At 39.3% G+C, this 21,292-nt stretch overlaps 1 protein-coding gene across 1 annotated transcript; it reads left to right on the top strand.

Annotated features, from left to right (window-relative positions):
- The first annotated feature begins 37 nt into the window (after nucleotides 1-37).
- Nucleotides 38-20,965, top strand: C6H6orf163 (chromosome 6 C6orf163 homolog). The gene is made up of 5 exons (XM_059177132.1): nucleotides 38-3,706; nucleotides 7,709-7,803; nucleotides 9,176-9,283; nucleotides 15,325-15,527; nucleotides 20,466-20,965. The coding sequence occupies exons 1-5, from the start codon at nucleotides 3,559-3,561 to the stop codon at nucleotides 20,914-20,916; spliced, it is 1,005 nt and encodes a 334-aa protein (XP_059033115.1). The 5' UTR covers nucleotides 38-3,558; the 3' UTR covers nucleotides 20,917-20,965.
- Nucleotides 20,966-21,292: the final 327 nt, after the last annotated feature.

The following is a 21,292-nucleotide window of genomic DNA, read 5'->3' as shown; positions in this document are numbered from 1 at the left end:
ACTTGTCTGTATTTATGAAAAAGGAAGAAAAAAAGAAAGAAAGATTGTAAGTAATTGTAAAGCCTGTAGTCCACATTCAAGACAGGTAATTTTTACAGAGTCAGAGATGACTCAAATATTTTGGCATTCTATTTCAGCTATTTTTGTTACAGAATTTTATTTCTTTTGAAAAGGTAGTCCCATTACTACTAACATGAGTAAATCGGAGAATAATCCAATGAAATTGGAGTTTTTCTTTGAAAAAGAAAGTATAATAAACTGGGATATGTTTTTATTTGATTACAACCAAATGTTACCTATTTTAGTTTTTATAAATTAATATTACAATGATACTATAAACATAAAACCAAATTTTCTTATGGTTATTTTAAAACTAGAACTATTCAACAGATAAGAGAAAGTCTTACTCTCCTGGGTTTACCTTATATAATTTAAATTTTTCTGACAAGGGTTTTGGACATGTTTCATTTATAGAGTTTTACCCTATTTTCCAAATCCCTGTAATTGGGGGGTCAGTAATAAATCTCACTTATGAAATTTTTTTCACTTATTATGACCAAGTAACAATAACTGCATTGACAGAGTATAGTATAAGCTACTATGATGACAAATAACTACTTTATTGTAGTTTTGTAAGATATGTGAAAGTGCAATTATGTCTTATTTATAGATATTAAAGAGCTTAACTAGTTATCTATATGTAACTAAATCAAGTCTTTATTCTTGAGCCCTAAGTATTTCTTTGCTATGTCTCTCTATATAGTATACTTCATCAGTTTAAAATGCACTTAAGTGGTATAAAATGCCTTTTAATTTAAAGTATTATCTTTTGCTTTTGGTTTCCCTCTGTACTTAGGCTGTTAAGCTAGAATTTTTCTATTTTCAGCTTATGCATGTAATGTCATACCATCATCTTTTAGAATTCCTCTATTATTCAACAAAATAAGTTGATATTTGGTGGGGAGATAGTAGTTAGGTGAATTCTCAAGAGACCAACGCAGCAGCGAAGTGCAGTGGAAAATGCACAGAGCAACCTCAAGCCATGTGACATCTATGTATGTGAATACATACATATTCTCATGTGTCATTTCTGCTATATAGACTTTTATCAGCTCTTCTTATCAAGGTTACTTGTCTTTCAGGGGTGAGGGTTTGGCATGAGAAGAACATGTGTTAAAATCTAGCTTCTGCACTGACCAGTTGTGTGCCTTAGACTGTACACTTAGCCTCTGAGTCTGTTTCCTTATAAGGATGTTAGGGATCCTATATTAAATAGGATTGTGTCATTGGTTTTGGTTATTGGGAAATAAACATATGAAAATTTGATTTTATGTTTATAATATCGTTGTAACATTGATTTACAAAAGCTAGAATGGATAACATTTGGTTGTAATCAAATAAAAACATCATACCTCAGTATAATATACTTGTTTTTCCCAAGGAAAAACTCCAATTGCATTGGGTTATTCTCTCATAGATAATCCCTATCTTGCAGGTTGGTTATGAGGCTATAATGAAATATTTGTTGACATTTATACAGTGGATTCAGTAAGGTGCACAGCTATGAAAAATAAAGGGAGGGAACAGTCACACTGAATTTTAGGAACAAGTAACCTAACTACGATACTTTTTTACAGTGTGGTTACAAGTTATACATAGCACAGGCCATGTGTACGCACAGTGTCAAAGGCTGCCTGGCTGTGTATTGATATTCTCATTCATTCCCTAAGGGAAAATGCCACTTTGACACAGTCAGTTGTGTCTAAGAAGGGGATGGTCTGGGCATGAGATGCACAGCATTTTGGAGTCAGGGTTCACGTAAAAGGAAGGTCTTTCAGTGTGGGAATCTGGTTGAGATTGGCAAACTCAGTAACATAATAGGTTAGGTCTTGAAGCGAGTCTTCGTAAGTAAACTATTAATAAGTAGTAAGTGATTTTTTTGCCCAGAGAAGTAGTCTGTTGTGATAGAAGAGCTATTTGTCCAGAGGAGCAAGCTGTCCCGTTGATAAATTGGTTTTCAAGCCATTTTCTGAATAAACAGTGTTGTTATTTATTGGTTTGTAGCCTTATCCTCCACAGGGTGACCAATCTTTTCCTGGGTTTTCAGGCATGGAGGTGGTTCTTGGATGCAGGACTCTGCATTTTAAAACAAGGACAACAAATTACTTAACTATGTGATTTTAAAAACCAGGCTTATTAATTTTGAGTGCTGACTAAAGGAAAGTAATTCTTCCTTTAAGATACGCTGATGTTTCCCCGTCTTACCTTCATGACACCAAAATGTCACATTTATAGATAACCTGAAAAAAAATTAAGTTCTCTCCTTTGCTGGCCTAAAAGAAATCAATTCTTTAAATAAACCTTTTTTTTTTAACTTACAAAGTTGCATTTTCTTTCTTTTTTTTTTTTTTTTTAAAGATCTTATTTATTTATTTGACAGACAGAGATCACAAGTAGGCAGAGAGGCAGGCAGAGAGAGAAGAGGAAGCAGGCTCCCCACTGAGCAGAGGCCCGATTCGGGGCTCCATCCCAGGACCCCAGGATCATGACCTGAGCCGAAGGCAGAGGCTTTAACCCACTGAGCCACCCAAGCGCCCCTAAGTAAACCATTTAAAAGAAAGTATAGGAAGGAAGGAAGGAGAGAAGGAAGGAAAGGGAAAAAAGAACAAAGAAAGTGTGGTTGGCTGAATAATGATTCCCCTGTCCCACCCCACCCCCAAAGTGGTCAGATCCTAATTCCTAGAACCTGTGAATATGTTACCTTATATGGCAGAAGGAACTTGGCAGATATGATCAAGTTAGGGATTTTGAGAGGAGGAAATTACCATTTATTATCGATATGGGCCTGATATAGTCCCAGAGATCCTTGTAAGTAGGAGGCTGAAGATCAGAGAAAGAAGCAATGTCATCATGCACACGGGTAGAAAAGGCTACGTGATGTGAGATAATGAGCGAAGGAATTTGTTTGCCTCAGAAGGTAAAAAAGGCAAGGAAAGACTCTCCCCTAAATCCTCCAGAAGGAAACAACCCTGTTAATACCTTAGTTTTAGCCTCGTAAGATTCATTTTGGATTTCTGACCTCCAGAACTGCAAGAGGATAAATTTGTGTTGTTTTAAATCACTAAATGTATGGTAATTTGTTACAGCAGCAAAAGGAAACTCATACAGAATATCTGGGAAATGAATGGCTATACCATTCTCCTTTGGTCATTATTTCTAGTTGCTTTTATGAGCAAAGCTTGTCTTACCTAGCAACAGTTGCTAAGTAAGTTAACAATTTAATGCTAGAGTCTGGAAGAGAGCCACTGCTTAAATCTTCCCAAATCCAGTGCCCATACCTTATGTGGCAAAGACTTTCAGAACCATTCTTTGCCATTAGGCACATAATCACTACCTAATCATGGCAAATCATTTTATTCTTACCAGCCTCTAACATTGTCCTAAAACCCTGAACCTCTAACAGCTTTCTTAAACTTCTAGCTTTTCTTAAAACTTTTTTTTTTCCATATCATAAGAGTACTTTAACTGCACATAGTGAAAGACATCTAAAATTTAATTATGATCAGAAATCCGAATTACACAAGCTTTGTTTGCTGTGCTGTTTGTAATAAAATAATTCCACCAGCCCCTTTTGGGGAAACCTTCAAACGGATCCATGAATACAAGCCATTTAAGACCCGCTTTTACACTCACAAAGATATACTGGGTAAGTGAATGCTCTTTTACTTTGTTCAAATATTTGATAGCATTATGTATCATTCTTTCTGCTGTATAGACTTTTACCAGGTCTTCTGAAAGTTGCTTGTCTTACAGGGGTGTCTGTGTGGCACGAGAAGTGTGTGGGTTGAAAACTAGCTTCTCCACTGACCAGTTGTGTGCCTTAGACAGTACACTTAGCCTCTCAGTCTGTGTTATAGGGATGTTAGGGACCCTATATTAAATAGGGATGTTAATACCTATTTGTAGATTGGTTATGAGGCTTTGATGAAATATTTGTTGACACATAATAGTACATGGAAGTTCTTTTTGCCCTTGTCTGTACTTGGGCACCTTCCTTACACATAGGGGAGGAAATACCTCTAAGTAACACCTTAATAGGTAGTGACACTATAACCTTTACTAGTAGCTGCTGACATAAATGTAGATAACGTGGAAATTAACCTGAGACTATTTACTGTCTAAGCAAATCAGATTGTCATCACAGGTTTGCTTCTCTCTTTCTTCCCATCAGAGTTTGCAGTCTGACTTTGAGCCTTAAAATGTTTTCCTAAGGGCTCTCAAAATACTTCTCTGATCCTCTCTTCCTGTAACCTGGTAAACTAGTGATTTGATTTCACTCCTGATCTTTGAAAATATGAGAAGCTAAAGAAAGGAGAATCTTTTGAAAACACTATGGTGTAGGGGAGATCAGATTGGAATCATCCTCTACAAATGTCAACACCAAGACTGATTTTAACTTTCAGTACATTAATTATAACATCTAAAATGATTTAACTTTTTATGCTCAGGCAGTGGATATCCATTCTTAGATATGTGTTTATAGATCGATTCCTTATGCCTTCTGAGATATCTGAATCCAAACATTAAGTAGATAAATTAAACCTAATTAGAAATTAATATTTTATATTCAGTGACCTCTATTTGTGATTGACTATTATAAGTCAAAAGAGTCAAAATTCTCTGTTCTTTTTAAATAAATTCAGGAGCATGTAGAAATGTTTGTACAAATGTTAAATAAATATTGCATAGGTCAGTAGTTCTCAACCATAGCAGTGTACACAGCTTTTACTTGTGTGTGTGTGTGTTTTAAAGATTTTATTTATTTATTTGACAGAGAGATTGCAAGTAGGCAGAGAGGCAGGCAGAGGCGGGGCTGGGGAAGCAGGCTTCCTGCTGAGCAGAGAACCTGATATGGGACCCTGGACCCTGAGATCATGACCTGAGCCAAAGGCAGAGGCTTAACCCACTGAGTCACCCAGATGCCCCGTGTATGTGTTATGTGTTTAAGTAGGCTCTGTACCCAGCATGGAGCCTGACATGGGGTTTGAACTCACAACCCTGAGATCAAGACCTGAGCTGAGATCAAGAGTCAGATGCTTAACTAACTGAGCTACCCTGGTGCCCCAGTTCACACAGCTTTTAAAACATTTGTTTTTACTACAGATATCTTAATACAGAGTCACAGGATTTAATGTTAATTTAATACAGACCCACTAAATTAGAACCTTCAGAATCAGACTTCAGCATGTGTTGGTTATTTATTTATTTATTTAAATGGTTTTTTTAAAAAAATAAAGATTTTTATTTATTTATGTGACAGAGATCACAAGTAGGCAGAGAGGCAGTCAGGGGGTGGGGGGGATGCAGGCTCCCCGCTGAGCAGAGAGCCTGATGCAGGGCTCTATCCCAGGACCTGAGATCATGACCTGAGCTGAAGTCAGAGGCTTAAACCACTGAGCCACCCAGGAGCCCCTTTTTATTTTTTTATATTTGTTTTATATTTTAATAGCTTTTCATTTGGAAATTGAGACTGACAAGTTTTAAAAACAGATCAAAGTTCCCTTGTACTCCAGTTTTTCTCATTGGTATCTTACATAATGCTAGTATATTGTCAAAACCAGGAAATTGGTATTGGAACAATACTGTTAACTCAGGTGCAGACCTTACGTTCATTTTTTTCTTGGTATAGTTTATGAAATTAATCACGTGTAGGCTTATGTAACCATCACCACAATCAGGACAGAGAACTGTTCTGTCACCACAAATAACTCCCTGTGTTACCCCTTAACACACCCTACCCTGAGCCACTGGCAACCACTAATCTGTTCTCCATCACTATAATCTTATCCCTTTGAGAATGTTATATAAATAGAATCATATAGTATGTAAATCTTTGAAATTGACTTTTTTCACTCAGCTTATGCCCTTGAGATCCATCCAAGTTGTTCTTTGTATTAGTAGTCTTACTTTCCAGGTATTTTTTTTTTTTTAAAGCTATGCGGGAATCCTGTTGTACAATTAGGGTTGAGAACAATTAATATAAAATAATGAAATTAAAGCATTAAAAAGTAATAGCCTACAGTTGTATTACATTTTTATGAAGTTTTAGTACATTGATGGTCCATGCTTAGTCACCTTTCTCCCTAGATCTTTCATTATCATACCTACACAGTGTTGAGCCTATGTAGTATATGCCCATCTCTACCATAGTAGTCACTGCCCTATGTGCTTAAATTCACTAATCTAATAGCAAGACTCTTAATGCCATCAAACATGGATTTTCAGTTGCAGGTGACAGAAACACAACTCAGACTATGCATAAAAGAGAATTCCTTGACCCTTTAACAGAGAAACCCAAGAAGGATCCAGTACCAGGGCTTTCAGTCTATCCATGCTTGCTCTCAATGAGTTGGCCTAATTATTTACTACCAGCCAGACTTATTCCAGCAGCTGGGAAAAGAGTAGAAGTGTCCCAAACTGCTCTAAGTGCCTATTACCTCCAACTTAGAAATCTTAGAGGAAAAAGCTATGTTTTCCTCACATCCTTACATAAAATCCTAAAGAGGAGCCTGGCTGTCCATGCTGGAGCATGTGCCCAACCCTGGGCCAACTGTGTGGCCTGGAAGATGGTGACAATATAATGGGCTAAGTAGATTGGCTGCTGTGATTTGCAGTCCCTCGAGAACAACCTGACGTGAGAGAGGAACATTCTTGAGAGAAATGGGTCCTGTTACCAGAGGGAGAGCAGAGATGTTTGGCAAACACATATGTTCACAGTGACTTTGTGAACATAAAGTCACAGTGCCTTCTCTGTACTTATTACTAAGCCAGGCATTGGGAGAGAGACACGGTAATGTAAGATACGTTTTGTAATTTTCAGAAGTTGATCGTCAAGACCTAAACACATGAAAATTTAATAATTCAGTAAATCTAAGATGTGAGAGTTAAGTGGAATGATAAAGAGTTTAGACTGAGGAAAAGATGACACTGTGTGTGATTTGAGCACTGAGAAGGCTGGTCGCCTGCACGCAGGTCCTGAGCCACATGACGGTCCGCTCTGGCAGGCGAAGAGGGAGCTCGGCTGCAGGTCTAGCTCTGTCCCTAGCTACCTGGCACCATGTCATCCTCTAACCCCTTTGGCTTTTATTTTCTTGTCTAAGTAGAGAGGCTATTATTATGGGAGTATTATCATGTGGACTTTAAATGAGATAATTGACCGAGAAGTACTAAACAGGTACCCGCTTACTCACTCCACAACGGAAGCAGCTAAACCATGAAGACCTACACATGAAGAAAGGCCTGCAACAGAGTGAAGAGAGCATTGTGCTACCATCTGTCTGAGAGGTAACACCAGCACCCAGATCAGGGCAGAGAGAGGGGAGCAGGATAACGTGCTAGTATCACTCTAATACTCTCTCACTGCTCTGCTCTGGGACCACAGAATGTGCTGTTTTCTGCCATTTTACTTCCCCTGTTGCTTATTGTGTGGCCTGAGTGTGAGGAAGGGAACATCCTGTCTCCAGATCTAACGATGCTGTGAGTTCCCTCCTCATTAATTAGGGAAAAACCTACCCTTTTCATCGGTATCTTTAAAGAAAAGATTGACATCTAAAAGGTATATCTTTTAGAGAATACTAATAACTAGGTGATAGTGAAAAGGAAAAAACAGCCTGCGGATTCTTGTGATTGTTTTTCCTCAAATACACAGATATCGGGGCAGATATCCTGAGTAAAGAAGAGCAATTTCAAGAGGCAGCACTCAAAGAACTTATTGCAAAAGCAGAAGCTGACGTATGGGTTCAGGTAAAAGAAGCTGGATATCAACTAAATGCGTGTTTATGGTTCTTTCACTCTCTGGATTTGTCTAAAACCATTGGCAGAACTGACTGAACCCTGGTTATCTGTGGGACCTTGGGCAAGTTCTTCAACTCTGCAGTCTCAGCTTCTTCACATGTAAAAGAGGAACAGTAAGATTTTATAGGATTGTTAACAGAGTTCAATGAAATAATGTTCTGGAACACAGCGGGTGTTCAGTGAGAAGCGGACACCATTAGGAGCTTCCTTCCTTCTGAATTGCCCCTCTGTGTGGATCACTTGTGCTTACTTTAATCTCACTGGATTAAAACTTAAAAAACAAATCCTTGTTGATAATTGCTTATTATTGCTTCCTATTTGTACAGTGTATAACACCCCTGACCAAGTGCCTAGTTTTGCCAAATTCTGCATATGGTCTGCTCTCTTTGCTCCGTTCTCTCCAAAGTCCTTGATACCTTGTCCCTGTGACTGCTGAGGGTTGTAGGGGCAATTTGAGTGTGTTGGGACTCACAGTCAGATCCCAGACACTTAACTAAAGCAAAATCTCAATCCTTCAGCCCCTACTTCTTCCAGTCATAGGCAGAATAACAACTTCCCAAAGAGAATCTCTGTGAGACCAGGACAAGCCACAGTACTTGGAACCTTAATTCTCAGTTTCTTTATAACATAGACATCATCACAAAGAGTGTTAGAATTGTCCAGCATCTGTGCCAGCACAAGCTTTGTATTAGAGTACTTTGGAAGTGCAAAATGTTCCAAGTACAAAGGGTAATATGAATAAAAGCCTTAGTAGTCATCTCTCTTTATCAATAAGAGTAAAATTCAAATCAATTGCAACCTGTTACTTATACACCCTAATACAAAGCAGTGCTTTTATGAGTAATCTCCAGTTTACATGTCAGCATATCTAATGATCTAGGCATTCTCTTCAGATAAAATAATAAAACCTCTTTCTGAACATCTGATGGAGGTCAGGGATGGTGCTCAGCCGCCTTTCTCTGCAAGTTCTAGCTTTGTGCATCTTTACACTTCTCTGTATTTTCCAGATTTTCTGGAATGAGCACACATTCCTTTGATAGTCAAGCAACAAATACAGTGCCAAAGAAAAGACAGCTCAGCAGCTTACAGTAAACTCTGTTTAGCAATTCACAGAATAGTGATGTTAGCCATCAGCGGGGGGATGTGTTAAGGCATCTCTGGCTAAGGCAGCCAGTTTGCTGTGGGAGATTTGAGATGGGAACAGAACAAGTAATTAGGGGCCCCATCGTGGTTGCTAATTTTTCAGTGAACGTTAAAAATTTGTGTTAATGTAAGTTTATACATTATAAATATTCATACATATGGGCTGTTTCTTTCAAAGGCTGATGAACGTCAAAAACAAGCAGTCGAGAAAGCACTTGAGGAAGCAAATAACCAACACAAAATTGATATTCAGATTCTGAAAGAAGCACACCAAAAAGATTTACAGGTTTTTATGATGACTTGTTTGTTGTCTTTTGTAAGGGTACATAGGTTAGTAAAAAGCTCTGGCAAACGAATGAGAGAAAAAACAAAATGTGTAAAACTTCAATCGATGTTTCCTGGCGGTTGGGTGGGAGACCCAGGATTTTTACAGAAGAGATGCTGAACTCACAGATGAGAGCAGCAGTGATGGATGGGTGTGGGGGAATCCCATGGTCTCTGATGTGATGAATCCAAACTTTTATGGGGTTTCAAGGCCCAAAGGAGCTACCCCGTCTACGTTATCCACCACATCTCTTGCCCCAGCCCTTCTCTCTCACTGCCCTTTTTTGGGTCCTCAAACCTGAATGCACCACCTCCTTCCCACCTCAGGATCTTTGCAGAATGTTCTTCCCCCACTTCATGGGATTTAGCTCAAACCTGGGATTTAGCTCAAACTTGAGGGAAGTTTTACCTGATAAGCTCTTCCCTGCCACTGTGCACTGCCTTGACACCTTGTCCCCTTTTATAGCTGTCCTCATCCGTCAACACTGCAGTTAAATAGCCTGCATGATTACTTCTGCCCCACACATGACAGTAGCCTCCAGTAGGCATGTCTTTCATTCCCACTCTAGCCCAGTGTCTAGCACAGAGCCTTGACCTAGCAAGTGTTCAAGTTGGGGCCAAACAAATGAAGTAGGCTATTTTCTTCCTTCTTCCAAGCTTTCTGATTGCCTCCTCTTCCCTCAATTTGCATTTACTGCAGTGCCTAGAGGGACCCTAAGCTGTTACTGAAGTATTTCCTGCAGCACCAGAGGGCATAAAATGAGGGGTCCTCTTTCTAACCTGGATCTTGTTCAAGCACACAACTGTAGGTAACTGGCCTGCTTTCCAGGCAGAGGTCCAGGAATTCATTATTTAGTTATATACCTCAGTTACAAAATCTGATCAAAGACAAAGGATATAGAAATGTTTTCATATGGCAGCCACGGGAGGGACAGGACAGGATGTGGTGTAGATGCGATGATTTATGGGCAGAGGCTGGAGGGAAGGTGGCAGAAGTCTGGCCCCAGATTTAGCATAACTTAATAAGAACAGAACTAACAATTCAGGGACTACCAGCCCATTTATTCATTTTGGTAATGAGCACCTACTATATATCAGATGGGTATTAGATGAAATTAAATAGACTGTCCTTGTCCTCAAGAAATTTGTTGGCAGGAAAAGGAGCTCTGCCCCAGGATCCTCCCTGCTTGGCTCTAGTGGCCGTGGTCCCTGAGAAGCGGGCTGCAGGGGTTCCCCGCCCATTCCCTCTTTTAGCTCAAAACATGAAAAGCATTTAAGCACATCTACATGGACTGCTGCACCACTGGCATCTGCCGGTATGGCTCTAAGTATTTAAATACTTCTCTATCAGTTGATAAATAACGACACCCCCCCACACCCAGTCTCCCTGGCTATTCCCTCAGACTCCAAGACCTCCACCAATCCAGCAATGAAGGGGGCAACCCTTTAAAACAGTGGGGGAACTTCAGGCCCCTGCACCAGTGCTGCTGTCAGAGAACATACATTTTGAATATCACTCCTGGCATTAGGCTGTGAAAATACAAGGATGACCAAGCTGTGATGCCGGTTTTAAGGAACTCACGTTGATTGTACCCCATATAGCCTTTGCCTGGAGTTGATCCACTTGGTGCTGAAGTAGAATTCCTAAGAAGATGTGAAGGGGAAGAGTTAGAAGGAGGTTGACCTTTCTAAAATATTCGTCTAGGGTTTGGGAATTCACATTTATACTGCCATCTCAGGGACATATTTTCTTTCTTTCTTTTTTTAAAAGATTTTATTTATTTATTTGACAGAGAGAGAGAGAGAGAGCTCACAAGTAGGCAGAGAGGCAGGGGGAAACAGGCTCCCCGCTGAGTTGAGAGCCCGACATGGGGCTCGATCCCAGGACCCTGAGATCATGACCTGAGCTGAAGGCAGCAGCTCAACCCACTGAGCCACCCAGGTGCCCCAAGGATGTATTTTCTTAAAGATTTTATTCATTTATTTGAGAGAGAGAGTGTGCACACACAGAGAAGTGGGCATGGGGGAAAGGGAGAGGGGGAAGCAGACTCCCTCCTGAGCAGGAAGCCTAACACAGCACTTGATCCTAGGACCCTGGGATCATGACCTGAGCTGAAGGCAGATGCTTTACCAACTGAGCCATCTGGGCACCCACGGATATTTTTAGTGTAACGAAGGAGTGATTTGTCTTTAGAGGGATGCATAGGATTGTTTCAACGTAGGGTACCCAGACATACACATCATTATTGCTTCTCAAGTGGTGTCTATGAACAACCTACTTTAGAGTCTACTCATCTAGGAGCTTAACATGCAGATTTCCAGGCCCCACCTGACCTACACAGTCAGGGGCTAGGTTTTTAACCAGAAGCCCATCTGATTCTCACATGTATTATAGTTTGAGATCGTCAGTATGAAGAGCAGAAAACCAAGCTATTCTAAAACCAAATACCATTAAATTAGATACATAGATCTCACCAGGTATTACTCTTTTATGATATTAAGATCTTTTATGATATTATTACTCTTTTATGATATTATGATATTCAGGACACCTGGGTGGCTCAGTTGGTTAAGTGGCTGCCTTTGGCTCAGGTCATGATCCCAGGGTTTTGGGATCGGGCTCCTTGCTCAGCAGGGAGCCTGCTTCTCCCTCTGCCTCTGCCTGCCTGTGCTCACTCTCTCTGACAAATAAATAAATAAAATCTTAGAAAAAAAAAAAAAGAATTTGGTGTAAGTCTTAGTGCTTGCTGTTAAACAAAATTTCAAGATCTTATCCAATGGACAATGGGTAGGTAGTACTTTGCAAAGACGTTTATATTAACTTTTTCCAAATACAGTGATATTGAAAACGGAATGATAACATGGAAGCTAAGGGAAAATTAGAGTAGAAAATATAATGAAATCAGGAATGAATTAAAAACTTAAAAGTGTATATATGCATCAGTTTCTGCACAATTATCACTATTTGGGCCTTGAACTTTCTGGCAGTCAGTGCAAAGAGGAAAGTGCCATGAATCACCATGTCCATTAGGCAAAACCAAATCAGATACTCAGAGAGGCCCAGATATTCCTACACGTGATAGCTGAGAGAAACTTCTTCTAAGGGAGACATCATGTCATAAATGTCTGTCACACATCAGTGCAGCAAATATGATGGATTTCATGAGGCTGTTTCTTACAATATCTCAATATATGAGCTGATTTACTCAAAATGCATTTCAGCAAAAGTAATTTAACTGGGAGACTTTCCATTGAATACGAACACTGCCAAACAGTCAGTCATTGAATTATTTTTGTAACCTTAAATATGTATTCCACATACTTTGTGAGGCAGTAAAATGATTTTGCTTTAATACATCATTACATAAAAGAAGGATTCATTTAATTCTTTGAATCCCAGCTCAGAACCCAGCCAAAATTAAGGGCTGGAGTGTTATTTTAAAATTCTGTGATTCAAATAGAAATAGTTTATGATACTCCATCTATCTAAAACTCGACCATTCAGCAATCTCAATTACTGAGAATATACTTGAAAACCCAGAAATAATTTAAAATATCCCTGAGGAATTTAAATAAAGCCTCCGACTACAAGACAGAAACTCAGGCTTATTACTCGTAGCAGAACCTCTCCATTCCCCACTCAAATGTTATTTACACTTACTTGACAGCATGAACCCAGCAGATGTGGCTGCTCAGTGTCACAAATCCAAAATAGATTAAAACTAGAAATGACAAAAAGGAGCTCACAGACAGCAGTGAAAAGAGGGTCCTCAGCACAACAGCATGTGAAGAATAAGAAAAAATTACAAAAATCAGATATCGGATCTCAAAAAGCAAAGCAGTCTGGGATCATTTCTAACAGAGACAAGTAGCCCAATAACTTGAACAATTACTAAGTATAGTATAAAGTATTTAGCTCAATACAATTGCTCTCTTTTATCTGCCAGCCTGGGTCATCAAGAAGGGTTAAAATATGTTCACTATACTCTTTTTTATGAAGTAAGATAAATGTTAAAGACATTTAGAAGTATTTCCACGTAAAATGTTTTATCATCAAAAAGTTCTGGTCTTTTCAGAGACAAAGCCTTCTGCATATGGAAAACCTAGCTGGCATTTCTAAACAGCCAATGTTTTCCTTAACATTTCTTTGTAAATAAATGAACTGAGGCCACTCTGGAGAGATTCTTAAAATTGTTTTGTTGTTTTATTCATTTTTTAAAATTGTCACCCTTGGCATAGCCAAAGTGGGAGGTTGAAAACATTCCTTGTCTTGAAAAAAACTGAAGTCTTGGGGCGCCTGGGTGGCTCAGTTGGTTAAGTGACTACCTCTGGCTCAGGTCATGATCCCAGGGTCCTGGAAGTGGTAGAGCTCTGCACTGGGCTCTTGGCTCAATGGGAAACCTGCTTCTTCCTCTCCCACTTGCCCTGCTTGTGTTCCCTCTCTTGCTGTGTCTCTGTCAAATAAATAAATGAAATCTTAAAAAAAAAAAAAATCTAACAAATGTTTTAATTGTTGAAACACTTTTTTTCTCAAAAGCTAAAGTAGTTTCAGTTTCTACTGAGACACAGAGTTAAAAGAAAGAAAGAGAGAAAGCAAGCAGAGATCCTCACTGTGATTAGAAGATTGTACAGGGTTTCTGGAATGAAAATAAATTGATGAATCTCTTGGAAGACTCTAGCATCACAGCCAGCAATAAAGCAAGAAATTGTCATTGAGAATCCTATTTCTGTTCCTAGTTCTGTGAAATAACTTCTTTATGCCCTCTCGTTATCCTTAAAATAGAGATAAAAATTTACTTTTAAGTGAAATTTTGAAAACTTTAGACGGAATTCATTGCTCCTCCTTTCTTGCAATTTTACTAAAACACTCTGCATGATTAAGTTGCTGATTTCCTCTAGATCTGCATTAAACACGGAGTCTTCAAGGAGAAGGATCCCAGTCTTCTTGTGTTTGTACTATATGGGCCTAGCACAGTGCCTGGCACACAGTGCAGTTAGTAGCCATTTCCAAAATGGTTACAGGGTTTTCCTTGAAAATCTGTTTTTCTTGAGTCCTGGTTTGACTAGTGCTTCCCCTCTTTACTTGGCCAAAGGCATCCACAGGTCCTTTTACTCTGGAGCAATGAAGCTCTTGTTCCTGTCCCCTTGGGAAAGACAAAGAGCCCCTCAATGCTAATGAGCTAGAATGCTCAGATGGCAAGAGGACCAGAAGACAAGCTTCTGTGACTATAGTAATGGGCAACTGTTAGCTGCTTGAGCTTCACGTTCTCTCATACCCAGGAGACACTTGGGAGACATAGTAATTATTTCTGTCATTTTCCAGGATTGACTTCCTAAAGGAGAATCATATTATGTATCTCTAACACGATATTATAGAATATTTGGACAATCAAAGAAAAAAGATCTATTTTCCTTTTTGCATATTAGGGAATATTCCAATATTACCTATATAAATATTTATGTTTTATGGTTTGTAACATTTCTGGTATTAACATTGTGTAAATGAAAGCTTCCATATTATACACAGTCTTTATTTATTTATTTATTTATTTGAGAGTGAGAGAAAGCATGAGGGAGAAAGAGAGAGTCTTAAGCAGGCTCTGTGCCCAACATGGAGCCCAAGGCAGGGCTCAATCTCATGACCCAGCGATCATGACCTGAGCTGAAATCAAAAGTTGAACATTTAGCCGGCTGAACCACCCAGGTGCCCCCGCAGTCTTTTAAATCATCAGTGTTCACAGGAGCACGTTCCATCAGGTTGATGAACTATGATTTGAATAACCTTTTAGTGTGCATTTTTAAACATCAAAGCTTTGGGGATACCTGGGTGGCTCAGTCAGTTAAGCATCTGACCCTTGATCTCAGGGTTATAAGTTCAAGCCCCACATTAGGCTCTTGTGGAGCCCACGTAAAACAAAACCAAAAATATATATTTAAAAAATTAAGTAAAAATAAAAATAAGTCAAAGCTGTAACATTTCAATCTATTTAACTGTTGCTTAAGGAAATGGCAGCCAAAACCAAGATAGAGGTGCACCAAAACATGGAAGACACGCTACAGAGAGAACACTTGGCTGCGGAACAACGCATGGTGCATAGAATCCAGAGGATTATGATGGAGTGCCACAGGGAGAAGGTCCAGGCTGTGGAGAAGGCTAGGGCTGAAGAGAGACAGATGGCCCAAGAAGCAATGCAGGCCCAGAAAAGGTATTCCAGAGAACACATTTGCGAATCATTATCTTACTCCGGCCAAAACAGCTTGGAGCAAGGGCTATAAGGTTGAGGCACATAAGTGGATATTTCCCAGGATCTGTGTTTTTACATTTTTATTATGGAGTATTTCAAACATAGAGAACAATATGTAATATATTGTAGAATGTGTATGCATGTCTCTGTGTGTGTGTGTGTGTGTGTGTGTGTGTAGTTTAAAGAAAAATAGCATGAATATTCAAGGATATACCACTCCGCTGAAGAGACTGAAAATTGCAAACACTTCTGGCGCTCCCATGTGTTCTTCCTCAATCACATTTCCTTCCTCTCTCCCCACTCAAGAGATAACTACCATCCTAAATAATGTGCTTTGCATTCTGTATCTCCAGTTTTAAGAGGCTGAGGAGAGGAATCAAGAAATATTTCCCCATAAACACATAAAAGTCAATCTTTACATTTGTTAGTTGATATCATATGCCAGTATGTATTGTGTTACTTTTGGTCTTTTCCTTACTGCACACGTAATACATGCTGTAAATGGAATTGACACTTGGAAATATATACGGCAAAATGTGCTAAGTCCTGACTCACTGCTTTACTACCCTTCCCTGTCACCTCAGGTTGGGGATATCACTAGTCCTCCTGCAAGACCAGGGTGCAGTAGGTTCCCAGGTGGAAATTTAGAATATATTTTCCTTACAACATGTGGTTATAACTGATTAAAATAGTGCTAACAGTGCTATAGTTCAAGTGAAAAAATGGGTTAATAGTTTGTTGTGGGTTCATCAGGCAAAATGTTCAGTATCACTCTAAATACTTGATGTACAAATGAATTTTGGGAACAAATCCCTTTATAATTTAGGAATTGAATGAATGGAGAAATGAAGTATTGGCTCTTATTGTCTTAAGAACCATGACTTTTACTGATGGACATAGAGAGGAGATTGAAAAGTGTGCTTTTAGCAACATACAGGGAAAATGAAAACTTCACTTAATCGGTAGAAGGGAAGGAACAGCCTGATATTATTCTTTAAACCTGTGAGCAATATATCTTGTACCATTTCAATAACCTCCCAAACACACAGAGAGAAAGCTAAGAGTCCCCAAATAGAGCAAAGCACAAGTCAGCTGCTAGTATGTTTTTTCCCATGCTTTATTTTTTCCTCAAGAGTCTAATGAGGTTGGAATATTATATATTAGATTCTATTTTTATTTAGTAATCTAGTTTTCTTATCTGAGAACCCATTTTATAAAATATCAGACCAGATCCTATAGATACATATGAACACATATGAAAATTATTCAAAAATTATTCAATTTCTAGCCAGCACTGCATGTAAATACTGTGTGTCATTTTGAAATCCCAAGATTAGAGCCTCATAAAGTGAGAGAAGGCAGATAGACCTCACCACTTAGAGAACTTAGAGAGTTCATGTCATGTCAGGAGGGTCATTGGAGGTCATCCTGTTGAACCTGCCATTCCTCCTGCTGAATGCCTACCAGGCACTGGTGAGCCTCCTGATTCCTTTTGTTCCAGGAATTTTACAGTGGGTTGAAGTGGTTGATTAAAATGCTGAATGACTTACTTGTCATGTGCTTCCTAATGTGGATCCAGAATGTGCTGTGTCTCTCCTCACATCCACGCTTGGCTTCTAATTCTGCCTCTCCCCAATGCATAGTGATCCTCTAGATATTTCAGAAGAGAGAAAGATTGTCCAAGCATTCGTTTGGGGGAGAAAAGAAAGAAAAACAAAAAGTACTAAGCCAGTTCCTTTACTACTTCCCCATACATTATGATTTCTAGGCCCTCTTTTGAGAAAAAAAAAAAATCGTTGTGGGTAAATTGTATAAGTCAAAAAATATTTTAGATAAACCACAAGAATTGACTTTTTATGATGAATATTTTACTTATGCTAAGAAACCTTTTTAAGCATGAGTTATTTTAAGCTTTAATAATGCTCTAATTTAGCTGTTTTTAAATTAATTGTTTGGCATAAAATATGTTTTGGGGAGAACTACATCTATACTACCCATTCTTTCACTCATATTGGTTGCCTGTTGTATACACACCAGACACCATGCCAGACAGGGGAGATAGAAAGCTGAATGGGTGCTCCAGACCATCTCTCCATGCCCTACACCCACTTTCCTCCTGGCTTCAATTCCATGATTTCAGGGAAATTATCAGAATTAAGATCAGAGATACTCTGACCTTAAACCAAAAGGAGTGACTCCCACAGGCTCAGAAATTCAAGCTCTGACATAAGCTGAGAGAAGTTGGAAAGGACATTTCAAAAAATACCAGATCGTTTTAGTGAGAAGAGATCTCTAGAGCAAGATGTTTTAGGCCAGGGTGGCAGTGGTGGGTTGGGGTAGGGTGAGGTGGGTACTACGGAGGGTGGGAGCTGGAGTGATCTAAGATGCACTTTATTTGAGCAGTCTTACCTAGGACCAGATCTGGTGGCACCTTCTAGTTGGCCCCATAGATGAACACATCCTCTGTGTGGACGGGGAGAAAACCAGGCAAAGCCAGCAGGAAGCTCACACCTGCATGGGACAGAGCTGTGTCTCCACTTTCTCTGTGGAGATTTGAGCCTGGCTCAAGGAAGTGTCCTACCAGTTCCTCCTAACCAAAGCCCCAGGGTCCCTAGTCGCCACCTTTATAGCGTCTCCAATATCCTGAAGATTCTATGAAACATCAGACTAAATCGTCAGGGTGTGTGTAGAGGCTCCCTCCTGGCTCTGGCTACAGTGTGACTTCTTCTGATGGCACCTCCATTCTCCTGTGACCCAGGCTGAGAATCGGGAAGTTTGTCTGGATTTTTCTTCTTTCTGCCTCCCCTGTATCCTTGCCAGCACAAACTGTGGCACTTACGGCTTTGTAATATTTCTTGAACTTATCCTTTTCTCTCCCTCTTCCTGCCCCTTTCTTTTTTATCATTAATTCAGACCCTAATCATTGCATACCCAGAATGTTGCAAAATATAGTACCAGTTCATCTCTCTACTTCACCCCATTACTTTTCAGCTTAAACACTATTACCAGAATAATAATTCTAAAATGTTACTTTCCTTGTGTTGTCCTCCTGATAAAAAATTTATAATTCTCTCTCTCACACTGTTGCAGCAGGTCACGGTTAAGGGCAGGAGCTCCCCTACTTGCTCAGTTGTGTCACCGAACAATAACTAAATCTCCCTAAGCCTCAATTTCCTCCCCTCTTACATGGGAATAATTAGAGGTAATAAATAAAAGTTGTACAATCTTCAGTTATTATGAAAATTAAGAGATGTAATGGATGTCAAATGCTTAACACAGTCCCTTGGACACAGCAAATATTCAGTAAATGTTAACCCTTGTTATTAATCAAAGATGTAGCCTAACTGGTGAGAAAAAGGAGGAGAGAAATACTGCATAGCAGCCACAAAGGCTGAGGACAACTGATATTTACCTCATGATTGGGGAAGTCTGTCACGTTTGAAAGTCAAGTTGAAAGAATCAGGGACAATGAGAGAATTGCATCTTGGAGGTTAGAAGTTAGGAGGTAGGGAAGGTGTTAAGTCTTGGGAAGATTGTATTAGACTCAGAGGCAGAGGGTGAGGATTTTCAGGAACAATCATACATATTTGAATCAACATTTGTAAGTCATTTTATTCTCAAATCTTGGGAAGTTCTTCTGAAACTATGTTAAGTAGAGATGTCCACCAAAAGTGCATGCAATGGCTAAAAGCTTTTGACCGGGACTTAGACTGCCTGGGTTGCTCATTTTGCCACTTGTACTGATTAAGTGAAATAGGACAAGTCACTTAACCTTCGTGAGCCTCAGTCTCCTCATCAGTAAAATAGGCGGAATCATAGACCCACCTCATGGATTCATTTTGAGGAAACGAGCTAATTATGCATGGGTTGCTCATCCGTTAGCTTGCCTGGGACACGGTAAGAATTCAACACAGTTGGCTGCTATGAATTACATATAGTTACATACATTATAACCAGAGGCCTGGGAACTCATTAGTGGTGGTTCTCCAAGAATGGTCCAAAGAATGCCCAGTGTCCCTGAGACCCTATCAGGGGGTCCCTGAGGTCAAAGCTATTTTCTTAATAATACAAAGATATTATTTGCCTTTTCACTCTCATTAGCTCATAAGTTCAGAGTGGCATTTTCCAGGATTTTATGATGTATGATGTAACAATAGATTGAAACAATATGAAAAATCTATCTTTTTTTCTATTTTTGCAAAAAATATGAAATTATGCCACTGCCACTTTTCTCACCAAAATTTTTTTAATTTAGAAAGTGTATTTTTCATAAAAAGGTAAATTAATTACATTTAACATTTAATAGATTTAAATATCTTACATAAATGTATAAATATTTTTTAATGTCTCACTTTTAATTCTAATACTGTCAGTTTCACTAGAGATCACCCATACAAACAAAAGTTGTTTGGGTTCCTTGGTCATTTTAAGAGTGGAAAGGTTTTGAGACCAAAAGGCCTGAGGTGGCTATCATAGAGAATTGTTCAGATAAAACTGTGAGTATAATTTCTTCCCCTTTGGCTAAAGGGAAGTAGATTGATAGAAATACTTTCTCTAATGACTTAGAACTCTGACCCAATTTCTTCATTTTTAATCACATTGCATTCATGTTTTTCTGGCTACAGAGGACTCAGGTCCCTAAAATTACCATCAGACACTAGGCTACTAGGCCTCACCCTAGTCCGTGGCAGGGAAGACAGTCGGTGATCTCCCTTCGTAAAAAATGTTTTTGGATTGCTAACAGCTAGTGTAATCCAAAAGCTCATCTCTACCCACCTGTGTTAGACTGATGGCTCATCTAAACACGGCCACAATTTCTCATACATCTGAAGCAAAAGACAACATCGTTTTGTTTTTAGTGGCTAATCCATCTAACTTCTAAATCCCTATCTTTTGTAGAAAAGCCATGGAGGAAATTCTGAATACTGGTATAACAGCTATAAAGGATCAGAGCAAGAATTTGAACCAAATGATAAAAGAAAAAGAACATGAGATGAACGTGTACTATTGTATGGCTCAGAGACAGAAGCAAGAAGAGGTCCAGGAAGTGCTTCAAGAAGCAGAGAAGACACATAAGACCACGCTTGGAAATGTGATAGATAAACTCGTTGACACTCAGGGGGAGCTGCTATCTGTAGCGAAACAACTAGGCATTATGACAAACTGGAAAGATTTCCTGGAGGAGGAATTACAGGAAACAAGGGAAGCATTTCAAAAATACATCAATTATACATTTCCTAAGCTTTCGCCAGGACATGCAGATTTTATTCTACCAGAAAGAAAGAAAACACCTTCCAGCCTTGTTATTCAGGAGAATGAAAAAACTCTCGGATTAGAAGTCTTTGACTGAAATTTCACTACAAAATCCAATGTTCTAAAGACTAAATAAATCAATTAAAAACCCACTTACTGACCCCCAATTATATGCAAGGCACCATTGGGCTGCTGGCATTTTGATGGAAAACCAAAATCCTCAAAAAGCACATGCCAGGCTACATTGAGTTCTAAGTCTTTTTGAGGAGAGAAAACAGTGAGAGGGATCAAAACTAATTAGAAGGGGAGGGACGCCTGGGTGGCTCAGTTGGTTAAGCGGCTGCCTTCGGCTCAGGTCATGATCCCAGCGTCCTGGGATCGAGTCCCACATCAGGCTCCTTGCTTGGTGGGGAGCCTGCTTCTCCCTCTGCCTCTGCCTGCCACTCTGTCTGCCTGTGCTTTCTCTCGCTTCT

Source organism: Mustela lutreola, chromosome 6, assembly GCF_030435805.1.
Source record: "Mustela lutreola isolate mMusLut2 chromosome 6, mMusLut2.pri, whole genome shotgun sequence".
NCBI lineage: Eukaryota > Metazoa > Chordata > Mammalia > Carnivora > Mustelidae > Mustela > Mustela lutreola.
Note: the sequence above shows the minus strand (reverse complement) of the source record. Positions and strands in the feature narration are given on the sequence as shown.

Coding starts and splice junctions, on each gene's coding strand:
- C6H6orf163 (XM_059177132.1), top strand. CDS start 3,559: ATGATCAGAAATCCGAATTACACAAGCTTTGTTTGCTGTGCTGTTTGT. Junction 7,804..9,175: donor AAGCTGACGTATGGGTTCAG/GTAAAAGAAGCT, acceptor TTTCTTTCAAAG/GCTGATGAACGTCAAAAACA. Junction 15,528..20,465: donor GCAATGCAGGCCCAGAAAAG/GTATTCCAGAGA, acceptor TATCTTTTGTAG/AAAAGCCATGGAGGAAATTC.